Source organism: Vigna radiata, chromosome 10 (genome assembly GCF_000741045.1).
Source record: "Vigna radiata var. radiata cultivar VC1973A chromosome 10, Vradiata_ver6, whole genome shotgun sequence".
Classification (NCBI taxonomy): Eukaryota; Viridiplantae; Streptophyta; class Magnoliopsida; order Fabales; family Fabaceae; genus Vigna; species Vigna radiata.
The window spans coordinates 8,890,946-8,915,647 of NC_028360.1; the positions used below are offsets into that span (position 1 = coordinate 8,890,946).

The following is a 24,702-nucleotide window of genomic DNA, read 5'->3' on the forward strand; positions in this document are numbered from 1 at the left end:
TATCAAAAGGGTATTTTTGCATACGTTTTTATTTAATTGGTTTTGTTAAATGTTCTACGATATTATTGATTTTATTTGTATCAGAGTTGAGTATGCTCACTGAAGTCTCAAAAAGGTATTGGGAAGCAGTGTGGGAGACTTGTGCTTTTGTTGGGATGTAATTCACAACGTGATGGTCTTGTAACATAATGAAATAAAAACATCATTTGAAAAAAGTCTTAATTTGATAAGTGACACTTTTATGCATAAAAGGTATAAAAGATTGGTGGGATTTTTCAAAACGTGTTTTGAATCTCTTGCTAAGGAGTTTGGTCGAGTTAAACAAATTGCATTTGATGGTTAACATTGTGGTTGTATTTTGAGGCGAACATATGATTTATCAAGTACTTGTGAATTAGCTAGATATGAACTTGGGGTGATTCCTCAAATTGAAATTTATATCATGTGGACTAAATTGAGCTTTTCAGATATTTCATCAAATAAATCACATGTTGAGTTATACATTCAAAAGGAATTTAATTTGGTGATGAATAGTTTCAAAAAAGTAGTCATTACAAGAAAGGTGACAATCAAACACAAGTTACTTGAAATTGTTTGTCCTGTTATGACATCAATAGTTTCTCCATCGCATAAAGTTAAAACAAAGGGCATATAAAAGACTAAAGTTCATCAATATCAAAGTTCTACAATGCGTGAACCTTTATATTTCAAGCATGTAGATGCCTTCCATTCCATATATGATACTTCTTTGGGGTGATAGATATGCAAGATTAATGAGAAGCTATGATTGACTAGAAGAACTAGGGAAATCTTTGCTAGTCAACTCACAATCAGGGGTATGCGTTGTTATACTTTACACTTTACTTATTATGTCTTACATTTTTCTTCCATAACAATTTGTTTTATTAATTACAGGCTAAAATATGGAGAAGTCGATGACTATACAAGACATGAGCTATGTTATTTCTACTAGATATAATGTCATCTTACACTATATGTCATCGGTTCAAAATATTACGATCTTCCCACCACGTACTAGACCACCTTCTAATATAAGACAATATCGACTAATAAGTATGGGACATGTTCCTGATTATCATTTTGTGCAAGTAAAGTGATCAGTATTGTGTACCAATATAAAATCATTTCCATTTACTAATTTTATCTTTACAAGTTCACTTACAAGAAGGTTGTCCTTCATCGATGGTAACTATCATATTGTCTAGCCGTTGTTATCCCAAGGCTCGAGCATGGTTATCCTTTCATGTCAGTATGGTGCAAACATTTGTAGAGTTGATGGACATGAGTACTATTTATGTAGACTTGTAGCAGTACTGATATTTGTATCACATAAACAAATTATATAAATACAAACACACTGTTAACCATATGTAGATGACAGTTTGTCGCGTACACTGCAACCTCACCTACTATTGAGGGCATGTTCTTTGGACGCCTCATGAGCTATCCATAATGCCTTATTAGTCCAGTCGCAGGCTACAGTGTCCTCACTCACATCACGACAATCAATCATACTCTGTAATATGGTCACAACGTGTTTGATAGTGCCCTACAATGATGAAACAACAAATTAATTAACATTGTTTCATAACATAAATACATAAACATTGTTTGGTTACATACCAATCAACCAGATCCTGACTCTGATCTCCTACCCACTAGAATGTCATCTGGGAGATGCCGACAAAATCAGGGTATGAGACTTGATTGGTCGTCATTAGTAGCACAAATAACACATGGATGATATATCCTTCTGAACAATTATAGGTATTTCTAAACACATGCGGATAGAAATGAGGTTGTTGTGACATTGACCAATGGTTGCCATGTCAGTCTCTGGAACAACATTTGATGATTGCAAGATAGGTTGCTCATATCCAAATTGCCTTAAGACACGTTCGGGCAGATGATGGTGAACAATCTCGTCCATCTTGATGAAGCCAAAGAACATACAAATTGCTAGATGCGAACAAGTAATTCAATGTGATCCATATGGAACCCTAATCACCCCATCATATGTCAAGGCATCTAATTATGCCTCGACTTCATGTAGGTTAGAAATCTGCCTTCCTATTACAAAACATGTCTTTCTATTACAAAACATGTGGCTCGAGGTTCAGTCTCATCATAACTAGCCAACATCTATTTCCTTCTCATCTTAGAAAAGTGCTAATATATCAAACTCTACAAAAAAGTGTAAATGTTTTTCAATAATGAAACAAATGCACAAGATACATGTGTACCTATAAAAGAGTCAGATATCCAACTAAATGTTTTGTCTCAGCAAAGCTAGCATCTCTAAGTTGTTTGTACAAGTGGGCAGATGCAGCAAGTCCCCAAGATATCTGTCACATGACTACATATCTCTAAAAAGCATGAAGTATGATACACAAATGTATGTGATGCTCTTATTCGCAAAAGTTGTGCATCCAACAAGATGCAACAAATAGACCCATGTGAGATACTCTCACTCTTGGTTCTCATAATAGTTGTTATATACGTTTTTCAACCAATTCAATATTATGTAGAGACCACAACATTACCTAAGCTTAAATATAACTCTCGTATAATCTATACGAGAAATTTCAAAGTCGTTTCAAAATTTAAGAATTCATTCAATCAAAATAGTTTCACTATAACAAATGTAATAACACGGACACATCATCTAATATAATATAAGTATAATCTATTTCAAACAATGTCAAAAACAATTTCGAAGAATGTAAAAAAACCTCAAATATATGCATTAGAACATTAAATCCTAATTACTATCGATTTCAAACAATTTCATTCAAATATAATAACCAAATTTATATTAACTCTATATCAGTCCCAAATTTATCCTTAAAAAAAAAATAAATAAAAAAATCAAAGAACTAATTTCTGCAAGGCACTCGCAGCATTGCCATCCATAATAGAATGTATTACCGGATCTTGAATTCGGATTGTTAAATCCAGTATTCAATTGAAATCGGTGTTTATTGATTATCTTTTTAATTCTGTCCAGCCAAACCCTATCAATACCTACCACGCTTTATCCTTTAATTCCCATTCTTTCATTTTTAGTGCAGTAGATATACTTTTCTTTTCCTCCATTATTTCTCTCTCTTTGACTTCATCTAGAACATTTTAGAAGAGGAAAATATATCTAAGGTATTTAATGAAGGATGAAATTGAAATATTAGAATTTATGGGGTGCAAGAAGAAAGAAAAGTGCAGGAATAAATGGCCATACATATTTTATGTGTTCTAAACTCATTCCAAAAAAAAAAATGTCTTAAAAAACAATTGTAAAAAAATTTATTCTAAAACATATCATATTTCATATGTTACAAAAAGTTTATTTTAAAATTTTGTTGTGAAAAGTCAAAAAGTTTTATCCGAAAGATTTTCAAAATAAGAAATCCAAAAGTCGCTTTTACTTTTACAAATGACAAAAATAATTTTTTTAAAATTTAGGGGATGCATGAAAGAAAAACCTAAATTAGTCTAACGTAGTGAATTATTGAGTCCCATGTTAGTGTTTTATCTAACCTTTGATTTGATATACTATATCTGAATGACTTAAATCACTTGGGTGTGGGATCCAAGAATCATTTGTATCAATCAATATTGGAGAATCTGGTAGTCAATATATTAATGAAACATCAATAATAGAGATTCATGCAATAAACTATTTAGCAGTTAGTGTTCAAGGACAAGAAACCTTAGTCCATAGATCATAGATAATTCAATCAAACCCTATCCAAGTTTGTTTGAACATTCGGCACTAAAAATACTATACAATATTTTCTCTTCAAGCAAAAAAAAAAAAAACATTACATATTTCCAGATGTATGCCCCAAAAACACCATTTCAAAACAGAACATTATGAGATAAAATGAAGGAATAAATATGTAGTAGGTTGGTGAAGAATACTATATGTCACGTATTTCGCAAACTCAACCTCAAACTCTCAATGCACTCACGGGATAAAATTTGTATCATCCTAAAATGTTGTAATATAGTGCCACAAAAACAGTCACCTTGCTCTAAAACAGATCCAGTGACATCTTAAGTTTGTTTTGTTTCCATCTAGGAAGCTTAGAGAAAGCAGATTTTGGCATTCCAAACTTCTCACGAAACTCTTCATTGGATAAATACACCTATTCATCACAAAATGTAGATTTCAGTCAGTTTTCAAGTATAGAACCAAAGTTCTGCATAAACTTTTATCTTGGTCTTTCGTATTAATCCTCCAAAAGCAAGAAAAAGGTAAAAGATGGTAAAAAAACTGATTGAATTATTTTAGAAAGTACCTCTCTTTTTGTCAAATCAATGCCAGTTACTGGATTAGCAGAAACTACTCTCAGGCGTTCGTAGGGGTATGTAGGCAAACTCTCACCATCCAAATTTCTATCCTTTTGAGTGAAACTTGCAGACTCGTTAGATGAGCTTAGTTCTGTGGCTGGAGACTCAGGCTGTGGCGTGGGTTTTTCTAAGAAAATATAACCAAAGAAAACAGTAAAAGATGAAAAAGAATCACTTTAGCCAATACTCTCAATCGATTTTGATACCACTAATTATTCTTTACAAAACACCTGAGAATAATTATTTGTTGGAGATCTCACGTCAAAGAGAGATAAAACAATTTCACGGTATATAACTCGGTTCAAATCCTACCTTAAAAGTTTATTTTGTAGGTTTGAATTAAGTTTAAAGTCTAATTCTTAATATGGTATGAAAGTCATAAATTAAAGTTTATACAATAGAAATTTGTTGTTTATTAGGTCTATTGTTTAACACACTGAGAGTCAAGTGTTAGAGTTTATCCTAACGAATTTATTGGTTGTTGAGTCTATTGTTCTATCTGCTATCGGACTGCTATTAAATCAACCATTAATATGTCGTTCCATGCTCGAGATACATGTCTCAACATAAACCTTAAAGTCCACTTCTTAATATTACTATTTATCAAGTTGTATAGACTAAAATAACTATTTTAAAATTCTTACAAAGAAGAATTATCTTTATCAATAGTTATAGATGTATATACCAACTTTGGAGTAGATAGCTCCAAAGAGAACTAACTCATTCACAAACAGACTAACTGTTCAACTAAAAAATTTCACGTCAGAAATTAATGAGAAGGATTGTTATTACCAGCACTGTCATTGGTAGGAGAGCCTTCAAAGAGCTTCTTGACAACAGGAATAGAGCTAGAAAGAAGCCTATCACCTGCACGGCTAGGTAAAGGGGAACTACTTCTTCCACGCCCATTGGAGAAAGCAGAAAAGCTTCTGTGACCATTAGGAGTAGAGTCCCTGGAGGTTGCTTTTAATGGGGTTCTAGTATGTCCCTAGATAATGTGGAAAACATTAGGAAGACAAAAGCAATGATCCAAAGCTGAAAACCTTCTCAAATTGATGTTATGAAATGCAGTCACTTACTTCTACACTTGTTGCTTTTCCTTTCAGAATAGCAAGCTTTCTCTCAAATGAGTTGCCAACAATCTGCAACAATTCATTCAGAATACTTGATAAGATTGGTGACAATATAATCCAGATGTAAAACCCCAAAAATGTGTCTCCTTCAAACACCAGATAAAAAAACTAAGTGTTTGCATAAGCAAAGAGAACTTCTGGATTCAAACTCATGACCAAGGTCCAATGGTAAAAAATTAAATTGTATATGAAAAATATTTTCAACAAAGCATAAATAAACAAACAAATTTCCACATCTCATGCCAAATTTCTATCTTCCTCCTTTACTACACATCAAATTCTTTTAATAGATACACAATTAAATTTACAATTTTATCAACTTGTATATATATTCATACACACAAACAGACATATTCGGCAATTGATCTTTATTTTTGGGAAAGTGGGGCCAAGGGATCGCACCAAGTCTTCACTATACCAATGAGCACTTCTTAAAATGAGTCATTATAGAATGATGATCAATAGTTATGATTTTGAAGGGAAAACACTTACATTTTCTCTTGAATGATCCCATGAAAAGAAACAAGTGAAAAATGGTGGCTCATAACCTTCTGTTACAATATAAATAGGGATGTCCAGGGATAGGCCTTCAGCAAGGACATCCATTTCCAGAAATTTCTGCTCATAACAGTTTCCAACGTAAGATCAACACATTGCAGCAAAGAGTAAGCCTTTATTACATTAAAAGTGCAGACTTTGATCTCATGATTCATTGTATGGACAAATAAGAATTAGTTCCTAGAACGAGATTGTCAAATAGTTAGTGAATAATGAATAATCGAGAAACAACTACCAAACTTCGCTCTTTATGAATTAGATGCATAAACAATTACTTCCTTGTATAGTATATAGAGGTCTTTTTCATTAAGAACTTGGATTCATTGGGAAAAAGTTATATAGTGGCTATGCCAGAGGTCCACTTGTGCAGGAAAAGAATGTGGAAGAACGAAGTACGAAGTAATAATAACATAGATGTTAATGGTGGGAATTCAAAATGTGAGTGGCTATGTAAAGACCGTATATAAGTAAAATAAAAAATTGATTTAATTGCATGCTTGACAATTAGTGTAAAAGCATAGCAAGTAGGTACCTGGCCAAGATTAAGAGCTTCTTGTTTTGATTTGACAGCCGAATGCAAGCCAACCCAAACATAAATCTCTCTTTGACAATCAAGCAACAAAACATCTTCAGTAATTAAATCATCCTGTGTATAATTGTATATCTCTTTCACCTGATATATTACATGAAGGCTACAATTAATCACGTTAAAATAATTATACATATGTGTATGTGAGCAAAAGAAAAATTTGACAAGAAAAGGCCATATTATAAAGTTCATAGAACTAATGGAAAAAAAAAGGCTTTAATTCTAGTTGATTTTATAGGCATTTCAGTCTCAGTGCTGGTAATCTAAATGCTTATTAGAAGTGCTAGTTATGGTGNCTCTTATCTCAGTCTTCATCAGAAATAATATTCTGTTATTGAGTTAATAGAATAATGTATTAGTGATTCAAATAACAGGTGGCACAAACAGTTTCAAATTGTAGAAGTAGCATACCCTGAAGTCTCNTCCTGAGTTGAAATTCCAAGAAATCAGCGTGAGAAACAGAACCATCAATTAGACATGCTTTCCCTGTCATTTCACCCAGGATAGTTCTAAACCAAGTGAGATCTAGATTACTCTTCTTAAGAAGGTGTTTTTCTTACCTTTTGTTATTTTTAATGCAAATAAATGAGGATCATCTATGAATCCTTGAATTTCTTTGCCTTTTGGATACTCTGCCTTTCCACCAAGNGCTTCCCAGAAAACATCAGGTTCATTCCCTTCCCTCACAGAAACAGGTAGCCATTTTGTCTGCAGGTTTGCATCAAGAAATAATGAGTTAACACCATAACAAGAACTATATTGTCTTGTAGTTTAATATAAATTCAAATGAAAAACTTGTTGCTAAATGTTTCCTTTTAGTGACTTTCACTTAGAAAAATATTCTAGCACCAAATATCAATTGCAATGACGTACATTAAGTAGCTCCACCAGTCTATCAAGAAGATTATGGTCTCTTGCAGAAGACAGAGTCCCAATCCAAGTATAGATAGATCCTTCATTTTGCAGAATGTAGCAATAGGATGAATTCAGGGAGGTTGAAACCTATAACAATTTTAGTACATAGTCAATACATACTGACCAATAGCTTTGCTCAAAGCCTTTGTGTACGCTTTGGTAATTAGAGAAAAGATATAATAAAGATAAAAAAAGGACTCCACTATGGATAAAAAGTCAAATTAATAGAAACTTACTTGATCAACTTGGATGGCCTGCATATTATCTAGACTTGTACCTTGTACTCGAAACAAAGCAACCAGGTTTTCATTGTAAGTGTCATCCACCATACCTTTTTCTTCTATAAAGTTTCTATACCCTGAACTGTTTCCCCCCTTACAAGAACAAAAATGAAGAATTTGGAGCATGTGACTTTTTTAATACTAAACTCAACTTGAAAATTCAATTTGGAGCACGTACCTTGAATATAACTAGACTGTGAAGTATTGAGAAAAACTGAGCTGGTTCTTTACCCTCATGGATTTGAGCCTGAACAGACATGTGATATAAATTGAATATATTAGGCAGAGTTATATGCAGGAAAGTTATGTCTTTCACTTCATACGAATGTGCTCAATTTTGCAGAATGTAGCAAAAAGTAGCTAGCACCTATTGTGAAGATAAAAATTGTATACATACTTCCCAAAACTATATTTTCATCATTGCACATATTTGATCAACCTAGTATAAGAGTTGGCATAGGAAGAACAGCACTAACCATAACTGGATTAGTTCTGATTGAATCAGCCATGGTACTCATGTGGGAAATGACAGCTGTTTTATCCTCCTGCAGGAAAAATCATAGAACTAAAGGTCAGTCTTGATGAGATTAAAAATGACAACAACCAAGCCTATTTCAAAAAATGAGATTAAAAGTTTATCGTTGTTACATAAGTTGAAGAACTGAGTACTACATGGAAGACATATCGGGTATTTTAGACACGTTGAAAAAACCACCTAATGGAAGACAAAAAACCTCGACTAGTGTCTACCGTTGAATATAGTGAAAAATAGGTTTGAGATTAATCTTCCTTGTATAGAAAATACACATAGGATAATGTATTTATAATAAAAGAAATATGAACTAAGCTCAAAATATAAATAAAGAATAATAACAAAGTAACTAAAGATAAAGATAAGATATCTAATAATCTAATATATCTAACACTCTCCCTCAAGCTAGTGCATGCAAATCGTATGTATCAAGTTTGTTGCAAATATAATCAAATTTTGGTACCCTTAAAGACTTAGTGAAAATATTTGCTAACTAATCACTTGAGTTAACAAATTCAGTCTTGATGTCTCAAAATACAATCTTCTTTCGAATGAAATCACAGTAAATTTCAATGTGTTTGGTCCTCTCATGAAAGACAGGATTAGAACTAATATGAAAAACAACCTGATTGTCATATGTAAGTGTCATTTGAGTGACATCTCCAAATTATAACTCTCTAAGCAATTGTTTAATCCAAACAAACTCACAAGTGGCTCAGATCATAACTTTATATTTTGTTTCTACACTAGATCTTGCCACAACACTTTGTTTCTAGTTTTCCAAGAGATCAAGTTACCATCAATAGAGACACAATGTTTGGATGTAGACCTTCTATCCGAAGAAGATCCTGCTCAATCAACATTTGAATAAAAACAACTCTTGTATGGTTATTGGAACCATATAACAACCTTTTTCCAAGAGCTCCTCCAATGTACTTTAATATACAGATGACTACATTCCAATGATCTTCACATGGGGAATTAAGAAACTGGATTACCACACTAATTGTAAAGGAAATGTCAACACGAGTAACTATAAGATGATTCAATTTTCCAACTAGTCTTTTATACTGCTCGAGATCTAACATAGTCTCCCCCTAATTTGGAAGAAGTTTAGTATTAGGATCCATGGGCGTGTCAACAGATTTTGAATTCATCAACCTAGTTTCCTCTAAAATATTCAATGCATTCTTCCTCTAAGATATAACAATATGATCGTTCGATTGTACCACCTTAATACCTAAGAAATATCTGAGTTTGCCAAGATCTTTAGTCTAAAAATGGTGGCAAAAATGTTGTTTCATATGGGATATGTCATGGTTGTCAATACCTGTAAGAATGATGTCATCAAGATATACTATCAAGTAGACACATCCAATACTCGACTGACGATAAAAGACTGAATGATCTGCCTCACACCGAGTCATACCAAATTGTTGAACAACGTTGCTAAATTTTCCAAACTAGGCCCTAGGAGACTATTTTAGCCCATATAAGGATTTGCAAAGACCACCTACCAACCTAGAAGACTCCCCCTAAGCAACAAATCGTTGTTCTATATAAATCTCTTCTTGCAAATTTCCATTGAAGAAAGCATTTTTAACATCCAATTGATAAAGAGGTCATTGTATAGGAGTAGTCGTGGCTATAAATAAACGAACAGTAGTAATCTTTGCCATTGGAAAAAAGGTGTCACCATAATCCAACCCAAACATTTGTGTGTAACCTTTTGGCCATAGGACGAGCTTTGAGGCGATCAATAGTACCATCAAGACCAACTTTGATAGAAAAAACCCACTTGCGATCAACAACAGATTTCTTGGATGATAATGGGAAAAGCTCCTATGTTCCACTAGTTTGAAGAGCACTTAGTTCATCTAGCATGACCTAATGCCAACCAGGATGGGCTAAGGCATCACTGACAGATTTTGGAATGGTCATAGAAGACATACACGAAAAGTAAGTATTAAAAGGTGAAGATAATCTATGATAACTTAAAGCTATATAATGTGGAGAGGGATTTCGAGTAGAATGGATAACTTTTCGAAGGCCAATTGGAAGATTAAACTCAGTGTGATTGCCGGTTTGAATTGGAACTATAGAGAGGCTGAGGGCGGCTCTGGTGGTGGCAACGGTTGCAATGGTAGAGACAACGAAAATTTTTCTAAAACCAGATTTAGGCTCTAGATACATGTTGAAGATGGTGAAAAGTGGTGAAAAGTAGGTTTGAGATTAATCTCCCTTATATAGAAAATACACTTAGGATACCGTGTTTTAATAAAGGAAATATGGGCTAAGGTCAAATACAAATAAAGAATAATAATAAAGTAACTAAAGATAAAAATAGAATATCAAGATAAGATATCGAATAATCTAATATATCTAATTCCTACCATTACACTTTTGGAGCCAATCCAAGCATAAAATAGTGTCTCATCTCTTCCATTTCCTGGAAATGTATACTGTACAATATAGCAATCGCCACTGTAAAGCTTGTTCAATTCAGTTACTGAAAGAAGGGACAATTCATCACCATCCACCCGCCAAACCTGATATTGCAGTATTCAGTAAGGACAACACAGGAAAAAGAAAATATGATCAATGGAAACGGAGAAATATATAGGTTTTGAGCAAGAAGATACTTTTATTGTGCCACTGCAATCTATAGATGGTTCGTTGTCTTCTTCAGGAAGTTCTTTCACCTCATAACCCTGGTGCTTGAATATGGCTGAGGCAGAAAAAACAAACGTAAAGAAAAGAATAATAGAGTACACACTAACTGTAAACTTCTTAAACACGAGTAACGCGTATAAGATACTAAACCTGCCACTTTTTCTTTGCCTTCCTCATAAAGCCTAAGCTCCACTGTTTTAGGCCAATTAGTAAAGTATGACCGAAAGATGGTACTTTCCAATCCTTCTGACAAAAATGTCAAATGAGTCTTGCTTGATCTGCCTTCATTTCTGACAAAATCCTATTAAAATGGACATAATAGTGAGCATAGGAAATGCCCTCAATACAACACTTATGGAAAAGCACAATTGACAACATGAATTAGTGTAACTCGGTGTAAGTCAACTGTTCTACCATTACAGTTACAGAGAATTAGTTGGCGTTTATCTTATCATTAAAAATTATAAATAATTTTGACTCCAAGGAAAATAGTATAAAAGTAATTTTGAATGAAGAAAACTACCCAAGAACATATATTTCTTTAGTAAGATAAGTTTCAGAACAAAGGTGAACATCAAGTGAGTGCCAGGGATGAACTGCAGTCAAGAAGGGAGTGGATTGTGAGTGGGATTGAGTTTATAAGTGAAAGTTTGACATCAATAAACCATGCCTATCTCTTTTTTTACCATAAGATAATGATAAAACATACAGACTGGAAAACTGGCATATTTACAGTTTCCATGAAACAAAATAAACTCAATAGAGTCTTACTTCTATAGCTCTGGTGGCTGTTCTTCTTTCAGTCAATAAAGTCTGCCTTCCCATCCAGACAAAAATCTCACTATCACAGTCCAGCATATAACACTTGTCTGTCTCAAGCATTTCTTTGCTGAATACATTGGTTCCACTCTCACAAAGTTTTCCCTGTAAATTTATCCTGTTGAGATGTGAAAAAGCAACCCCTCTTTAGCAAAGAGTGAAAAATTTCTTGAAGTTAACAAACTAATAAAGTAATTTAGGTTAGTCAGTAAACTGTGATCCCCTTAATTGAACAAGTTAATTAAACTTGTCGTATGTTTTACGTAGAAATAATCTTGACAAGTATGATTCGGCAACACATGCCTTGATGCATGCATACAAACATTATGCAAATAGGTTTATAAACCTCACCAAAATAGCTTTAGAGGAGGAGCCTCAGATTCCTGAACAGGAGGCTGTTCTCGAGGAATGGGAGCGTAACCACCAAATAAACTCCAGAATTCACCCACATCGGAATCACCAACAAATTTTCCATCCTCTACAGCAAATAGTAAAATTATGATTGCAACATCTTTCCCTCAGAAAACGGGAATAAGCATTAAAAAAGTTGTGTAACCTATTGTTGCCACTTCACACTTTCCACCATGTTTATTCTCCTTGATATACTGAACAACCTCCAAAGCTTTAGCTCTTTCTTGAATGGTAGAGTTGCACCCACTAAAGAGGAAGATTTTTAAGGCCGTGTCAAGGATGAATACATCTTCATGATTCAACGATGTCCTCATAAAAGGCACCTAGTGAATATATATATATATAGATATAAGTGCGTTTGAGACAAGCTATAGTAATATAATAACTCAAAACAATTGAAAGTCTGTAAGCAAGAAAAGAAAATGGAACTGAGAGCTATGCTGTCTGAAACTAACATGCATAACCCCAGCACAGATCATCATTGATATTAATATTATCTCATCTAAAGTCATTAATCATTGCTTCATCCCCTCATAGAAATCACAGTCAACAACAACAAAAAACTAGAAATCATACAGTAGCAGTTAATTATCAAATTTCAGAAACAACTCACTTCCTTCACACGAACAACATAATCTCCCTTGCAAGTATACAGGTGGACTTGATATTCACCATTCAAACTCCCCTGTTTCGAAGTAAACACTCCTTCAATGGGTATAAGACAAGGCCTGAAGTATGATAGAAACTTCTGTGATTCTTGGCCTTGAATTTCCCTGTATTGAACACTACACGATCCTAATGCTGCATCCAGCTCAAGTGCCTTTTCTGATGCCAAGCTTGAATCTACCTGTCAAAACTTTATTGACTGTGAAACAATGCTGATCATGCTATGTATTCACAATTAGTAATGCAACATTCATACATATTTAATAACTACGTTCACTGTTTAATGTATTAAAATCAAATGTTGTGAATAGATATTTGTTACAAGATATTCATTACCTTCTTTCATCTATTTAACCTGATCTAAATCACCAAGCAAATATTGGATAAACAAATAGAAACCCATAGTCTTTGTTTTGCTGTTAGATAAACAGAAATTACACCTAAAGCAAGTTTTATTGAGGAAATCTCGGTACTATAATTATGTTAGGTAAACTTAGATGGAATAAAATTAAATGGGGTGTTTTATGGGTAATTAATTTGTTTAGAAGTTTTGTCTGTTTTGGAATACAAGGGTCAGAAATTTATTGTATTGGTTAATACGTAATAATTGTGTCTTGATAGTAGGTTTAAGGCTTGGAGATGAAAAGTCAAATTATATACTATAAATTGTAATGTTTGATTAAATGAAAAATACAAGAAAAGTGAATCAGATTATTCACAAAATTTGCTAACAGAGTGGTATCAACAACCAATTAGTTTGAGTGTCTAAGTGAAAAATAGAGAGTTAGAGAGCTTGATTGTTTGAGTGTTCTTAGAAGAAGAGTGTGAGATGGAAAGTCTTACAAACAGTGTTCCCCTGTCCATGACAAAAGGGTTAACTGTGACAATTGGAGTCTCAAGATGAAGGATCTTCTTCACTCCCAAGAACTTTGGGAGGTGGAGGAAAATGGTCGTGCAGAACCAGAAAACACCACAAACTGGTTGAATGCCCAAATGAATGCGTTGAGAGCAGCCCGTAAGAAGGACAAGACAACTCTATACATCATGTTCCAAGAGTTTGGCTTTGAGAAGATTGTAAGTGCAAAATCTTCAGAAGAAACATGAGATATTTTAGAAAAGACATATAAGGGAGATGACCAAATGAAAAAGGTGTGGCTTCAAACACTTAGAGATGAGTTAGAGAGCATGAGGATGAAGGAGACAGAAGGAGTAACCGAATTTAGAACTCGTGTTGAAACCGTGGTGAACCAGCTGGCAGAAACGAAGAGATGCTACCCGCTAGCCAAGTTATGGAGAAGATTTTGAGGTCAATGAATTTGAGAATGTGGTGTGTGCGATTGAGGAGTCCAAGGACTTGCCAATGTTCACAGTTGAAAAGCTTGCCGAGTCTCTTGAGGCACACAAGTAACAAAAGAAGAAGTGGGAGCCACGTGAGAAATTACTCCAAATGAAGGGATAGAATCATAAAACTCGAGGCAGAAGACGATATTGAGGAAGTAAAGGAAGTGATCTTGGTGGTCGAAGCCGAGGACAAGAAGGAGAGAAAGAACAATCCCACCAACAAAATTGGCACGAAAGGGGATGAAAAGCCAAATTAAAGTCTATAAATTGTAATGTTTTTATTAAATGAAAAATACAAGAAAAGTGAATCAGATTATTCACAAAAGAAGTTTTATTTGTAACAAATTAGACAGCACAGTTTCAAATTCCCTAAATGGGATAAAATCATAAAAATACATTTCTATACAGTTTCACTCTCGTCTATTATAGAAACAATTGAATACAGTAAACATTATGAGAAACATGACAATAAATGTTATAGGAAAATGGAGGACCACACACCATCATGTGAGTAAAAAGAACAAGGAACTATTTGAGGGGAAAAAAACTAAGGGCACATATACAGCCTAAAAATATTTACCTGCCGAAAAATAACAGTAACATTATCACTACAAGCAAGACAACTAAAAAAGAAAGGATATAAACCTTCTTTGCTTCACTTCCCAGCCAATAATGTATGTCATAATGAGGAGGTCCAATTTTCGGAAAGACAGCCTGTTTCAAAAAACACATAAAAAGGTCTGCATCAATTTAAAGAATTTAGGTGAAAATTATGCTCATACTGACAAGGAACTGTTAAGACATCATTATCGTGAAGGTGTCTTAACATCATTATGTTAAGACATCAAAAGGGGGGGTAGCCAAACTTAGAAGAGATGATGAAGTCAATCTTTGAAATTTTGGATTTAAAAAGTGAGCAATATCTTACATTCAAGACTAAGTATGCACTTCCGGTATAGAATTTTCCATGACTTGACTTTGACACCGAAACCAACTGCTGGTTCTCAATACACCAAATTTCTAAGCCTCTAAGAGCATTAAGCTAAGTATAAAACAAAAACAGGAACGAAAAACTGATACATTTAAAAATTAAGTTTACAGCTGAAACACAAATCTAGTAGAACTAGAATAAAAGTCAAGATATAAGCATCCAGGTGAAGAATTTTATGTTCTTCCCAACTATTTTTAAAATGTAGCACGATTATTACAATGCAGGAATCTACTCTCCTATCATTTTATTTTTACTTTTTCTGCATAATCATTCACCAGTGCCTGAGGAAACCCTTTGCAATTGACATGGTTAATGCTAGTTTAAACCAGCTATTTTTTGCCGCCTTTGTCATCAGAAATTAATACCAATTCTATTTTTCCTGACATGAAAGAAAAAACTGAACACAAAAAACTAACTACTGCCTGTTCAACAGACCAACACAAATTATGAACAATTGAAAAAAAAAAATTGTTGTAAGGATACGGGTTTGCTCCTGCCGTTTGGAATGCAGAATCCATTTCTTTAGTGACAATAGGCATTGAGTCTGTGGCTCTAATACTCCAGACAAATACCCCAACACTAGATTATTCTGCAATCCAAGATTTAAAATACGTTAGTCCTCAGATCCTGAGATATATATATATATATATATATATATATATATATATATATATATATATATGTTAACAATAGGATTGCTCTTTCCAGAGCATATATTTATACTTATCTAGTAAGGGTTAAGGTGGCAACACATTAATGACTTTATATTATAACCGTATCTATAGTCCAGAAGCAATGTTATAATAAACAAATAATCATGGTAAGCAAAGACATGCTACCATTGTGCAATTAATTTAAAACAGCTAAGATTTCACTTAAAGAACTTATGCAACGGTGACAGTTACATGACTACTGATTACTCAACCATAACGCTAGAAAGTTAATTTAAGAATTTAAGTCTATTAAATAAATAAACCAAAGAATGACACCTATTATCACTAAATCTATAGTCTTTTCTGTATGTAATTACAGCAAAAAAAAAACAAATCACTCAAAAAGTTCTAATTATTTTGGGTATGAAGCATTCAAAAGGAAAATGTGTATCAGACTTTAAAAGCGTTCATATTCTGTTTCTGCAACGCCTATTAGGTCTAACGTATGTCCTTTTTCTGCTCAAGTAACAATGATGAAGGTAAATAAAAGAAAAAAGTCATTCAGGTAATCAACTTGATAACTTAGGAAAGTCGACACTAGCAGGAAATCTAAACTAAATACTAAACAAAACGCATCAAATTTCAGAAAATATTTGATGAAACTAACCCAATACACAATTCCCAAAATCAACACAACTCTCAGACTGCACCGAAACGAATCTATATCAGTCAACAAGACCCAGAACCGATCCTACCCCAAAGTCCTCATCTCATATTTAAGCCTCGGAAACAAATACACCAAGCATCAATCAACCAACCGCCGCAAAGTCCATTCATTCCATTGGGAAAACAAAGTCAAAAGGCAATAAAAATGCAAGAAAAAGGGAGAGAAAAAAGATGATCTACAGCAAACAAGCACAAAGCATGAACAAATTCAAAGAGCAAACAAGAACCAACCATAAAGGCCGTTCATTCCTTGGGCAAAACAAAGTCAAAAGACAATAACAATGCTAAAAAGGGAGAGAAAAAAGATGATCCACTGCAATCAAACACAAAGCGTGAACATTCAAAGAGCAGGCAAGACTCATTTGACCAGCAGGGTAGATCATACTCCGCACACACCTCGATTCAACAGCAGATTCAGGAGCTACCACCAAGTGATGGTGATGGTTGAACAGACAGGGAAAGAACAAAACTTGGATATTCCCATTTGAAAAGCCAAGGCCGAAGACAAACAAAATGAAGCCTTTATATTGGAGGGTGGTAAAATGGCATTGGAATGATGAAAACAGCGTTTGGTGGAGAAAGAGACTTGAGATAAAGCAAAAACAAAACAAAAAAATTGAAAAGCATGGTTATCTTTACCGTCCAGCTTGTATATGGGGCCCACAAGACTGGCTTTCTAGTTGTGCACTTTGCAGTGTGGTTGATGGAAAGAGGGTGATGATGATGAAGTGTGATGTGGTGTGGTGTCTGTTTTACGCCTTCTGGTGTTACCTAGACAGTGAGAAACATTGCAATGGAAACCATAGTCATAGAGAGAGATTTCCAAACTCAAATGTGACTTTCAACACTCTCTTTAAAGTTCTGACAGAGCTCTCTGACATAGGATGGTATATATTCACACCTATACATATATATTTTCAGTGTCTCTGTCTCTTTCTTTGTGTAACATATTCTTTTCTTTTTCCTATATATATTATTAATAGAGTTCTTCTCATGATAATAAATAGAATATAATTTTTATTGTCTTATTTATATTATAGATTTTGTTTTAACCTTTTAGATTTAAAATGAATTACTTTGTTCGTTATGGTGGTTCTGTTAAAACCAAATCAGTCTTTTCACCAGTTTTTGACAGAAACAGTGACAGTTTTAACTGATATGTGTCTTCAGTTTAGTAGAAGGATTAAATTGGTCTAACAGATGGTTTTCAAATATTAAAATTAAATTTTTAAATGATTAAAATGAAACTTAAAATGTAAAAAGGATATCAAAATTATTTTGATTAATAAAATAAAACAGATGCCTTTTTAGTTTGAGTCAAACTTGAAGAAGTATAGGCTATATGTATTCGATCTGTTTGACATTTTTTATTAATCATTTTGTTCTTTAAATTTTAGAAGATGGGCAGATTTATTTTTTCTACTTTTAAAAAGGGTGATTAATTTTTCATATTTTTAAAGTATGACTTTTAATTTGTGGATATTAAAGAATGGAGACTTCAATTAGTTTAATTGAAAAAAAAAATTTAACAAATTTCTAAAGATTTTGATAGAATTACTATATTTGAGAAACAAATAAATGAACTTGAACAGAGATGGAGTAAATGTTTATTTATAACAGTATTAGAATTCTTAAATAAAGTTAAGATAATGTAGAAAATTCATCATTGTTATGTGGCTGAATTATACAAATTGTATTGAATTATTATAAAAATAAATAAATAAAAGTTTGTATTTTAAAACTTACAGTAAAAAAGAATAGTGCTAAATAAATGTAAAAAATTAGGTATGTGAAAGAATATTTTTCATTTTCTAAACTGTTGTTTAAACTAAAGTTATCATTATATTTTAAAAAATTACATTTCTGAAATATGATAACTAAGAAACTTATTCTCAAATATTAACAAATGTTCTATGTTACATTTTAATTCTTAAAATATTTTTTAAAATTTTAAATAATTTAAATTAGATATAAGTAAAAATTAAAGATATTGGGTACATTGAAAAAGTAACTTTCAATGTTTTTAAGTGGAATATCACTCATTTGGGAATTAAAATGTAAAAAGTATTATAAAATGAATGTTATAAAATAAAACATAAATATTTTTCAAATCTTGTAATAAAATTCGTCAAACAAAGTGTAGTGATATTTATAAATAATATAGAACGATATAATGTAACACATTCAGAGGAATATAATATAAAAATAGTATTAAAAGGTGACAGAGAATGAATGTGTGATAGAGGCAAACCGACGTCTTTGTCGTTATTTTCCGTTCTTCTACTCTTCCGTATACAAGTCTTTTTCCTTGTTTTCTTTTAATTTTTTTTTTTTTTATTCTCATCTATTTTATAAATCGATTACACCAAGTAGTTGGAGGATTAAAGAGCCTTATTAACTGATTGAATTTTTTTATTTCTTTTCAATTTTTTTAGTGTTTTAATCATTTATTTTATTAACAATTAAGAAAAGTGATTATCTCAAATTAATTTATTTCATATTGAATTTTTGTATTGTTTCAAAACATTACATTACATTAAGTTTTTAGTGGAGATAGCATTATTTATTAGGATGTGTTTACTTAAAAGAGATTGTTTGAGAAAGAATAGGTAAACGATGAAATTGGTTAGACATTCTTTCTCAAGTTTCTTTGACAACAGCAAGTCATCTTTACATTCAAAAAAGCCTCATAAGCTTGGAAACATATATCCTCTCGGTTACTCTCCATGGAATGGGATAAGAGACTGCAATGCACTATGTGGAATCGATTCCAGCTAAGTGTGGAATCAGTTACGCCCACCACAGAATCAGTTACGGGTATCACTAGAGTTGGTTACAGGTTATTCTTCAAGACTCCATCTTCGATCTTCATTTGAACCTTCATGTTCACCATGGAATCCAGCCACGTGAAGGTGCATCAACCCACCAATGGTCATCGAATGGGATACAACAATTACACGGTTCATGTTAATATGCAAAGGTGGAATTTGTAGAAAGTTGATAGTTATCATTCAATCCTTTCAAATTTTTGTGTTTCATACATGATTAAAAACAACCTTCATCCTACAATTGATAGCCTTGTCTCACCTTGGATTTGAAGTACCTAAAAACATTAGAAAGAGAGGCTAAATAGTGTTAATGAAAAAAAATAATTCAACATTTCTGATATAGCACTTTTGTCGAGTTATAAGATCTTTCAACTGAGTTGTTAAATGCTTGACTTTACAACAAATTTTAAACAATAAATTCTTTTCAAGTACTATTCAAAATACATGTTGCAGTGTTTGTAAAGATTTCCTCTTTAATTAGTAATCATTTAGTATAGGAAGCTCTTATATTAACTTAAATCTTGTGTTTAGTTAACTTAATTGTTTTGGAATGAGACATATGGTTTGTATGGATATTGTGAATGTAGTGACTCTTAGGTAGGAAGTACCACATGGATGCGATGTGGTGTTAGGCGATGTATTGAAAATGATTTTGTAAGGACTAGTCTAACACTGCTACTATTAAACTCACATAAAGGTAAATATCTAGTTGTGAAAGTTGAAAGAGGTTCCTACGAAACTTCGATATAAAAAAAGGATCAGACTTCATAGTTATAAAAAATTTACCCAGATCATACTTAAGAGAGATTCATGTCCCGATGTGAATCTACAAGTATAGCTCCTGAGAGGCAGGAGTAAGTGCTCACAAATGCAAAATTTCTGAGTTTGCTCAATATATTGATCTTCCAAAAGTAAAGTCAAATGTTTATGTTATGATTGAGCCATGAGAGTTGTGTTGTGATGATTGAGTCGTGAAGATTGTATTATTTGATAGACACTTCATTATTGTTGTTAATTGATCTATAGTTGATGATGACTTGTGTTTGTAAAGTGAATTTTAATGTTGAATCAAATTTATGATAGAGATGGAAAGATATTGATAAATAGGTGGGTATTAATTTGTTGATTTTGGATTGATAATGATATTGGTTTATGTAGTATTGCTCAAGTTTCACTAGCTTGACCTTTGCTTTTTATGTTGTTTGTGAATTGTCCATTTGTGAAGATTATATGGAATACACGAGCATAGGTCCCCACAGGTGATAGTGTGGAGTAGTAGTGAGGCTGCAGACTTTCTAGTTTATCTGTCATGGAAATGTAATTATAATGTATATATAAATTTATGCACCTTTGTATATTACAAGACCCTTAGACAAACTAAAATAGGTCATTTTTAGACAACTTCATATACCCTTAAATAGACTGAAATGGGTATTTTTTTTTTACATTTTTGTGTGTGTGTGTGTGCGCGTACCCGTTATTGTTCATATGCGTGTTTTTTTGCATGTGTGTTCGTGTGTGTGTGTTCAAAAATGGAATACCCACAACTTACTAATACTTTAGTCCAAATTGACCAAAATGACACACCTTATAGAGTGCAATAATCACAAGGCACATGCACATCACATTTTAAGTTTATCTCAAGAAATATCAAAATATAAAATTCTCTGCATAATTGAAATCAATACTCACACATTAGTTCATACAAACAAGCACAACCATGCAATCAAAGATTTATAGTTTCTCTTACTTGGAGATTCAAAAGTTGCTCTTAAAAGACTTTAGTTCTCACATGATGCTCTGACTACCATACAAAACTTTGATTAAAGATTATAAATCACCCTCATGACTATGTACAAATAAAATTTCACCTTAAGCTATTTTGAATCACATGCATAGACTGGAGGACCACATGCAACTCGGAACACTAAACTGACTACAAAAGGGTATAAAAGTAAATTTACTCTATTTTTAACTTTGATTGGTTATATGTGTAAAATTCTTTATGGTCTTTATCTTCAAAGAGATGAAGGACTGAGTCATAAATTTAAAGAGAAGCATAAAGGAGTTTTAAAAAACGATATTTAGAGAGATAGTGTTTGTTTATAAAATTAACATCGATTAATAAAAGAAAACATTCATAGTCTAACATTTTAAGTAATAAAATAATTGAGTTTCATTTTTAAAAACTCGGTACCACTTTTTACTATTTTATAGGTCTTTACATTCCCTTGGCAAAAAAAAAAATTGACTTCAAAAATTCACTTATCAGAAAAAATGTGAGATAAGTTATTTGCTCAACTTTCAACTTTCTCATAACTTCTTCTCATGACTTCTTTAAACTTTCATTTGTACGCATAGTTTTTCTTTAAGATGTTTGTTTCAATGATATTTTATTCTCACTAGTTCAACTTTAGTTGAAAGGTCTTTTTTACGTGAATCTTATCAAGTTTCAATGCATGAGAAGGATCTAAAACATATATATTTCTTCAACTAAAATATATAAAACACAATATGAAAAATTGTTAGATGGAAAAGTAAAACAATTTCATAAACTATTGAATCAATCATCCTCAAAATGTAATAGGTCTATTAAACTTAAGAAATAAGTTTTTAAATTGAATATTTTTTCTCATACAAGTTGTTTGAATTAATAAATCAAAATTGGTTGAAAATATCACATGCTACCTAGTAATGTAGTAAAATAAAAAATATAAAAAAAACAAATTTTATTTTGGAAACCTAAGTTTTAAGAAATTGTAATATTACAATATTACCAAAACTTAGGTGTTTTGTTGAAGATGACACCTTCAGAAAACGACCAACTAACTAAAGTTTAAATCTTTATGTATTTACCATATTTACCATTGGAGTGTGTTTTACATAGGAATCTAGGATGAAAACTATCGTGGAGAAGTAAAAACTTATAATCACAATATTTTGATTTTCAAAAATATTAGAGATAAAATCTTTAACATATTCTTTCAAATTTAATTTTACAATTAGTTAATTTATTAAAAATCTCATAATTTTGTGAGATTCATTTCTATTTATCATAACACGATTATGCAGTTTCTACTTGATTTTAATTAAGAAATAATGGTTATTTAAAAAGTGGGATTAAAGTCTTTTTAATTTTTCAAAATCGCCAAAACTTTAATGGTACAAAACAATGTTCACCGCCAAAAATTAAATACAAGCAGGACACTCTACCACCTACTATCCACATATTACTAGCAAAAACATGTATGTACTTTATATATTAATGTTTTTATGATAAAATAGAAAACGATAAATACAATTCAAAATTTTAATATAATTATTATTAAAAATAAAAATATCTATTAAAAAATTAAAAGAAAAATCATAATAAAACTTATAAAAAATATTGTAATTATATAATAAAAACATTTTAATTTTTTATATCACAATTACTCATTATTGGTAATTTTCTTAAATAGAAGAAATTAAACAATTTATTTAACTATATATAAGTACAAAAAGATAAAAAAAAAAGTAAACAAATGTGTACAATTTTTTTTTCAAAAAATATTTTCGTTTTAATTGCCAACAGATTATTAGGTAGTAGTAAGTAATTTTATGTGGGACTCTTTCTCACAAAATAAAAAAACAAGTAATTATATAACCGAAAAATAAAATGCAAGTAATAATTATGATATAGGATTCTACGTCAATTAAAAAAAAGTGAACAGTTGAAAGACATTAAAAGTGTGAATCTCTACCCAACATTTTGTTGGGAATTTAAGTGAGTTAAAGTATCATATTTTTTTAATTAAATGTATAATATTGTATATGAAAAACTTATTAATTTATTGTTTAAAATTTTTGGTAGAAAGTGATGTCAATCTTTTATATAGTTGAGTTCAGATGTCAGTAGTGTTTGTGTCTTTCTAGTGACCTTCTTCTCGATAAATCCAACAGTGATATCAAAGTCGATGATTTGTCTTGATAATCAAGGATCTTAAGATTTTAGGTAAAAAATGGTTCCAATTCCTTATATAATTAGACTCAGATGTTAGTGGTGTTTATATATTTTCGGTGATTTTTTCTCGATAGACACAACACATTTCAATAATTTTATTTTTATTTTTATTCGTTTCTCAAAAATGTTTGCATCATTATATGCAATAGACCAACTTTTAGAGAAGCGAATTTTGTTCTCTTTTAACCTAAGAAGTTTGAGAGAAAAAGAATATTGGGAGAGTTATTCAAGCAAGTATGATTAACCCTTTTAATTGTGTTGTGCACGCACTAAAAGTAACAACTTCCACACTTCTTCATTTCATACAATCACAACTTCCTAATGTTATTTATGGCTTTTCAAGTTAAATCAATACTATTTATTTCTTTATAATACCGGTTTATTTGAATTTAATATTAGTTTAAGATCTGGATTTATAAATATGTTAAATATAAAAAACCTTTTTAATGATTATAATTTTAGATATCACAAACAAATTTGCTTCTACTTATAATTTACATATGAAAAAGTAGTAGCATTTGTATTAATATAAAGAATGAAAGAGATTAGATTATGAGTGACTTTTATTAAATAGTAATGTTAAATATTTGTTTAGTTTTATAAAATTAAAATTAGTTTATTTATGAAATTTGATTTAATTTAGTTTTTAAATTTTAAAAATGTGTGAATTTATTATTTTTTTAATTAAATTTTATTAAATTTATTTGACGTTTTAAATGTATTTTATAATATTTGAGTTATTTCATATTTTTTTTAAATACTTTCAATTTTTATTAAAATTAAAAAATCAAAAATATTTTTAATCTTAAATAAGTTACAGTTGAATAATTTTATATTGAATCAGTTAAAAATCTATAGTTAATTTAATATATATATATATATATATATATATATATATATATATATATATATAAAATCCACGGTTACGGTTACATTACAAGTTTCTTATGCATATATAATTTTATATTAATTTAAAATTATTTGATAAAGTATGTGATATTTTATTATATAATTTGATTCATTAAAGTTTGGTCATTTGTTCTTTTGAGGAATGATGGTGCTAGTCAACTCGTCATCCCCAGCGTTTCAATTAATTATTAAGAGAACAGGGACAGTTCGGGAAATTCACCTCTTTATTTATGTTTAAATTCAGCTCTTGCTGGGATTTTTTTTAAAAGTACTATAGAAAAAGAAAATAAAAGATTAGATGGA

At 31.5% G+C, this 24,702-nt stretch overlaps 1 protein-coding gene across 1 annotated transcript; it reads right to left on the reverse strand.

The window, feature by feature from the left end:
- Nucleotides 1-3,657: 3,657 nt before the first annotated feature.
- Nucleotides 3,658-17,251, reverse strand: LOC106775866 (villin-1). Its single transcript, XM_014663092.2, has 23 exons — nucleotides 17,056-17,251; nucleotides 15,764-15,869; nucleotides 15,218-15,317; nucleotides 14,935-15,003; nucleotides 12,896-13,129; nucleotides 12,428-12,605; nucleotides 12,223-12,349; nucleotides 11,824-11,989; nucleotides 11,203-11,353; nucleotides 11,022-11,107; nucleotides 10,773-10,928; nucleotides 8,324-8,392; nucleotides 8,026-8,094; nucleotides 7,803-7,940; nucleotides 7,525-7,653; nucleotides 7,212-7,359; nucleotides 7,063-7,076; nucleotides 6,595-6,735; nucleotides 5,997-6,122; nucleotides 5,451-5,513; nucleotides 5,164-5,359; nucleotides 4,320-4,498; nucleotides 3,658-4,166 (listed from the first exon to the last, which is right to left on the reverse strand). The coding sequence occupies exons 2-23, from the start codon at nucleotides 15,817-15,819 to the stop codon at nucleotides 4,053-4,055; spliced, it is 2,709 nt and encodes a 902-aa protein (XP_014518578.1). The 5' UTR covers nucleotides 15,820-15,869; nucleotides 17,056-17,251; the 3' UTR covers nucleotides 3,658-4,052.
- Nucleotides 17,252-24,702: the final 7,451 nt, after the last annotated feature.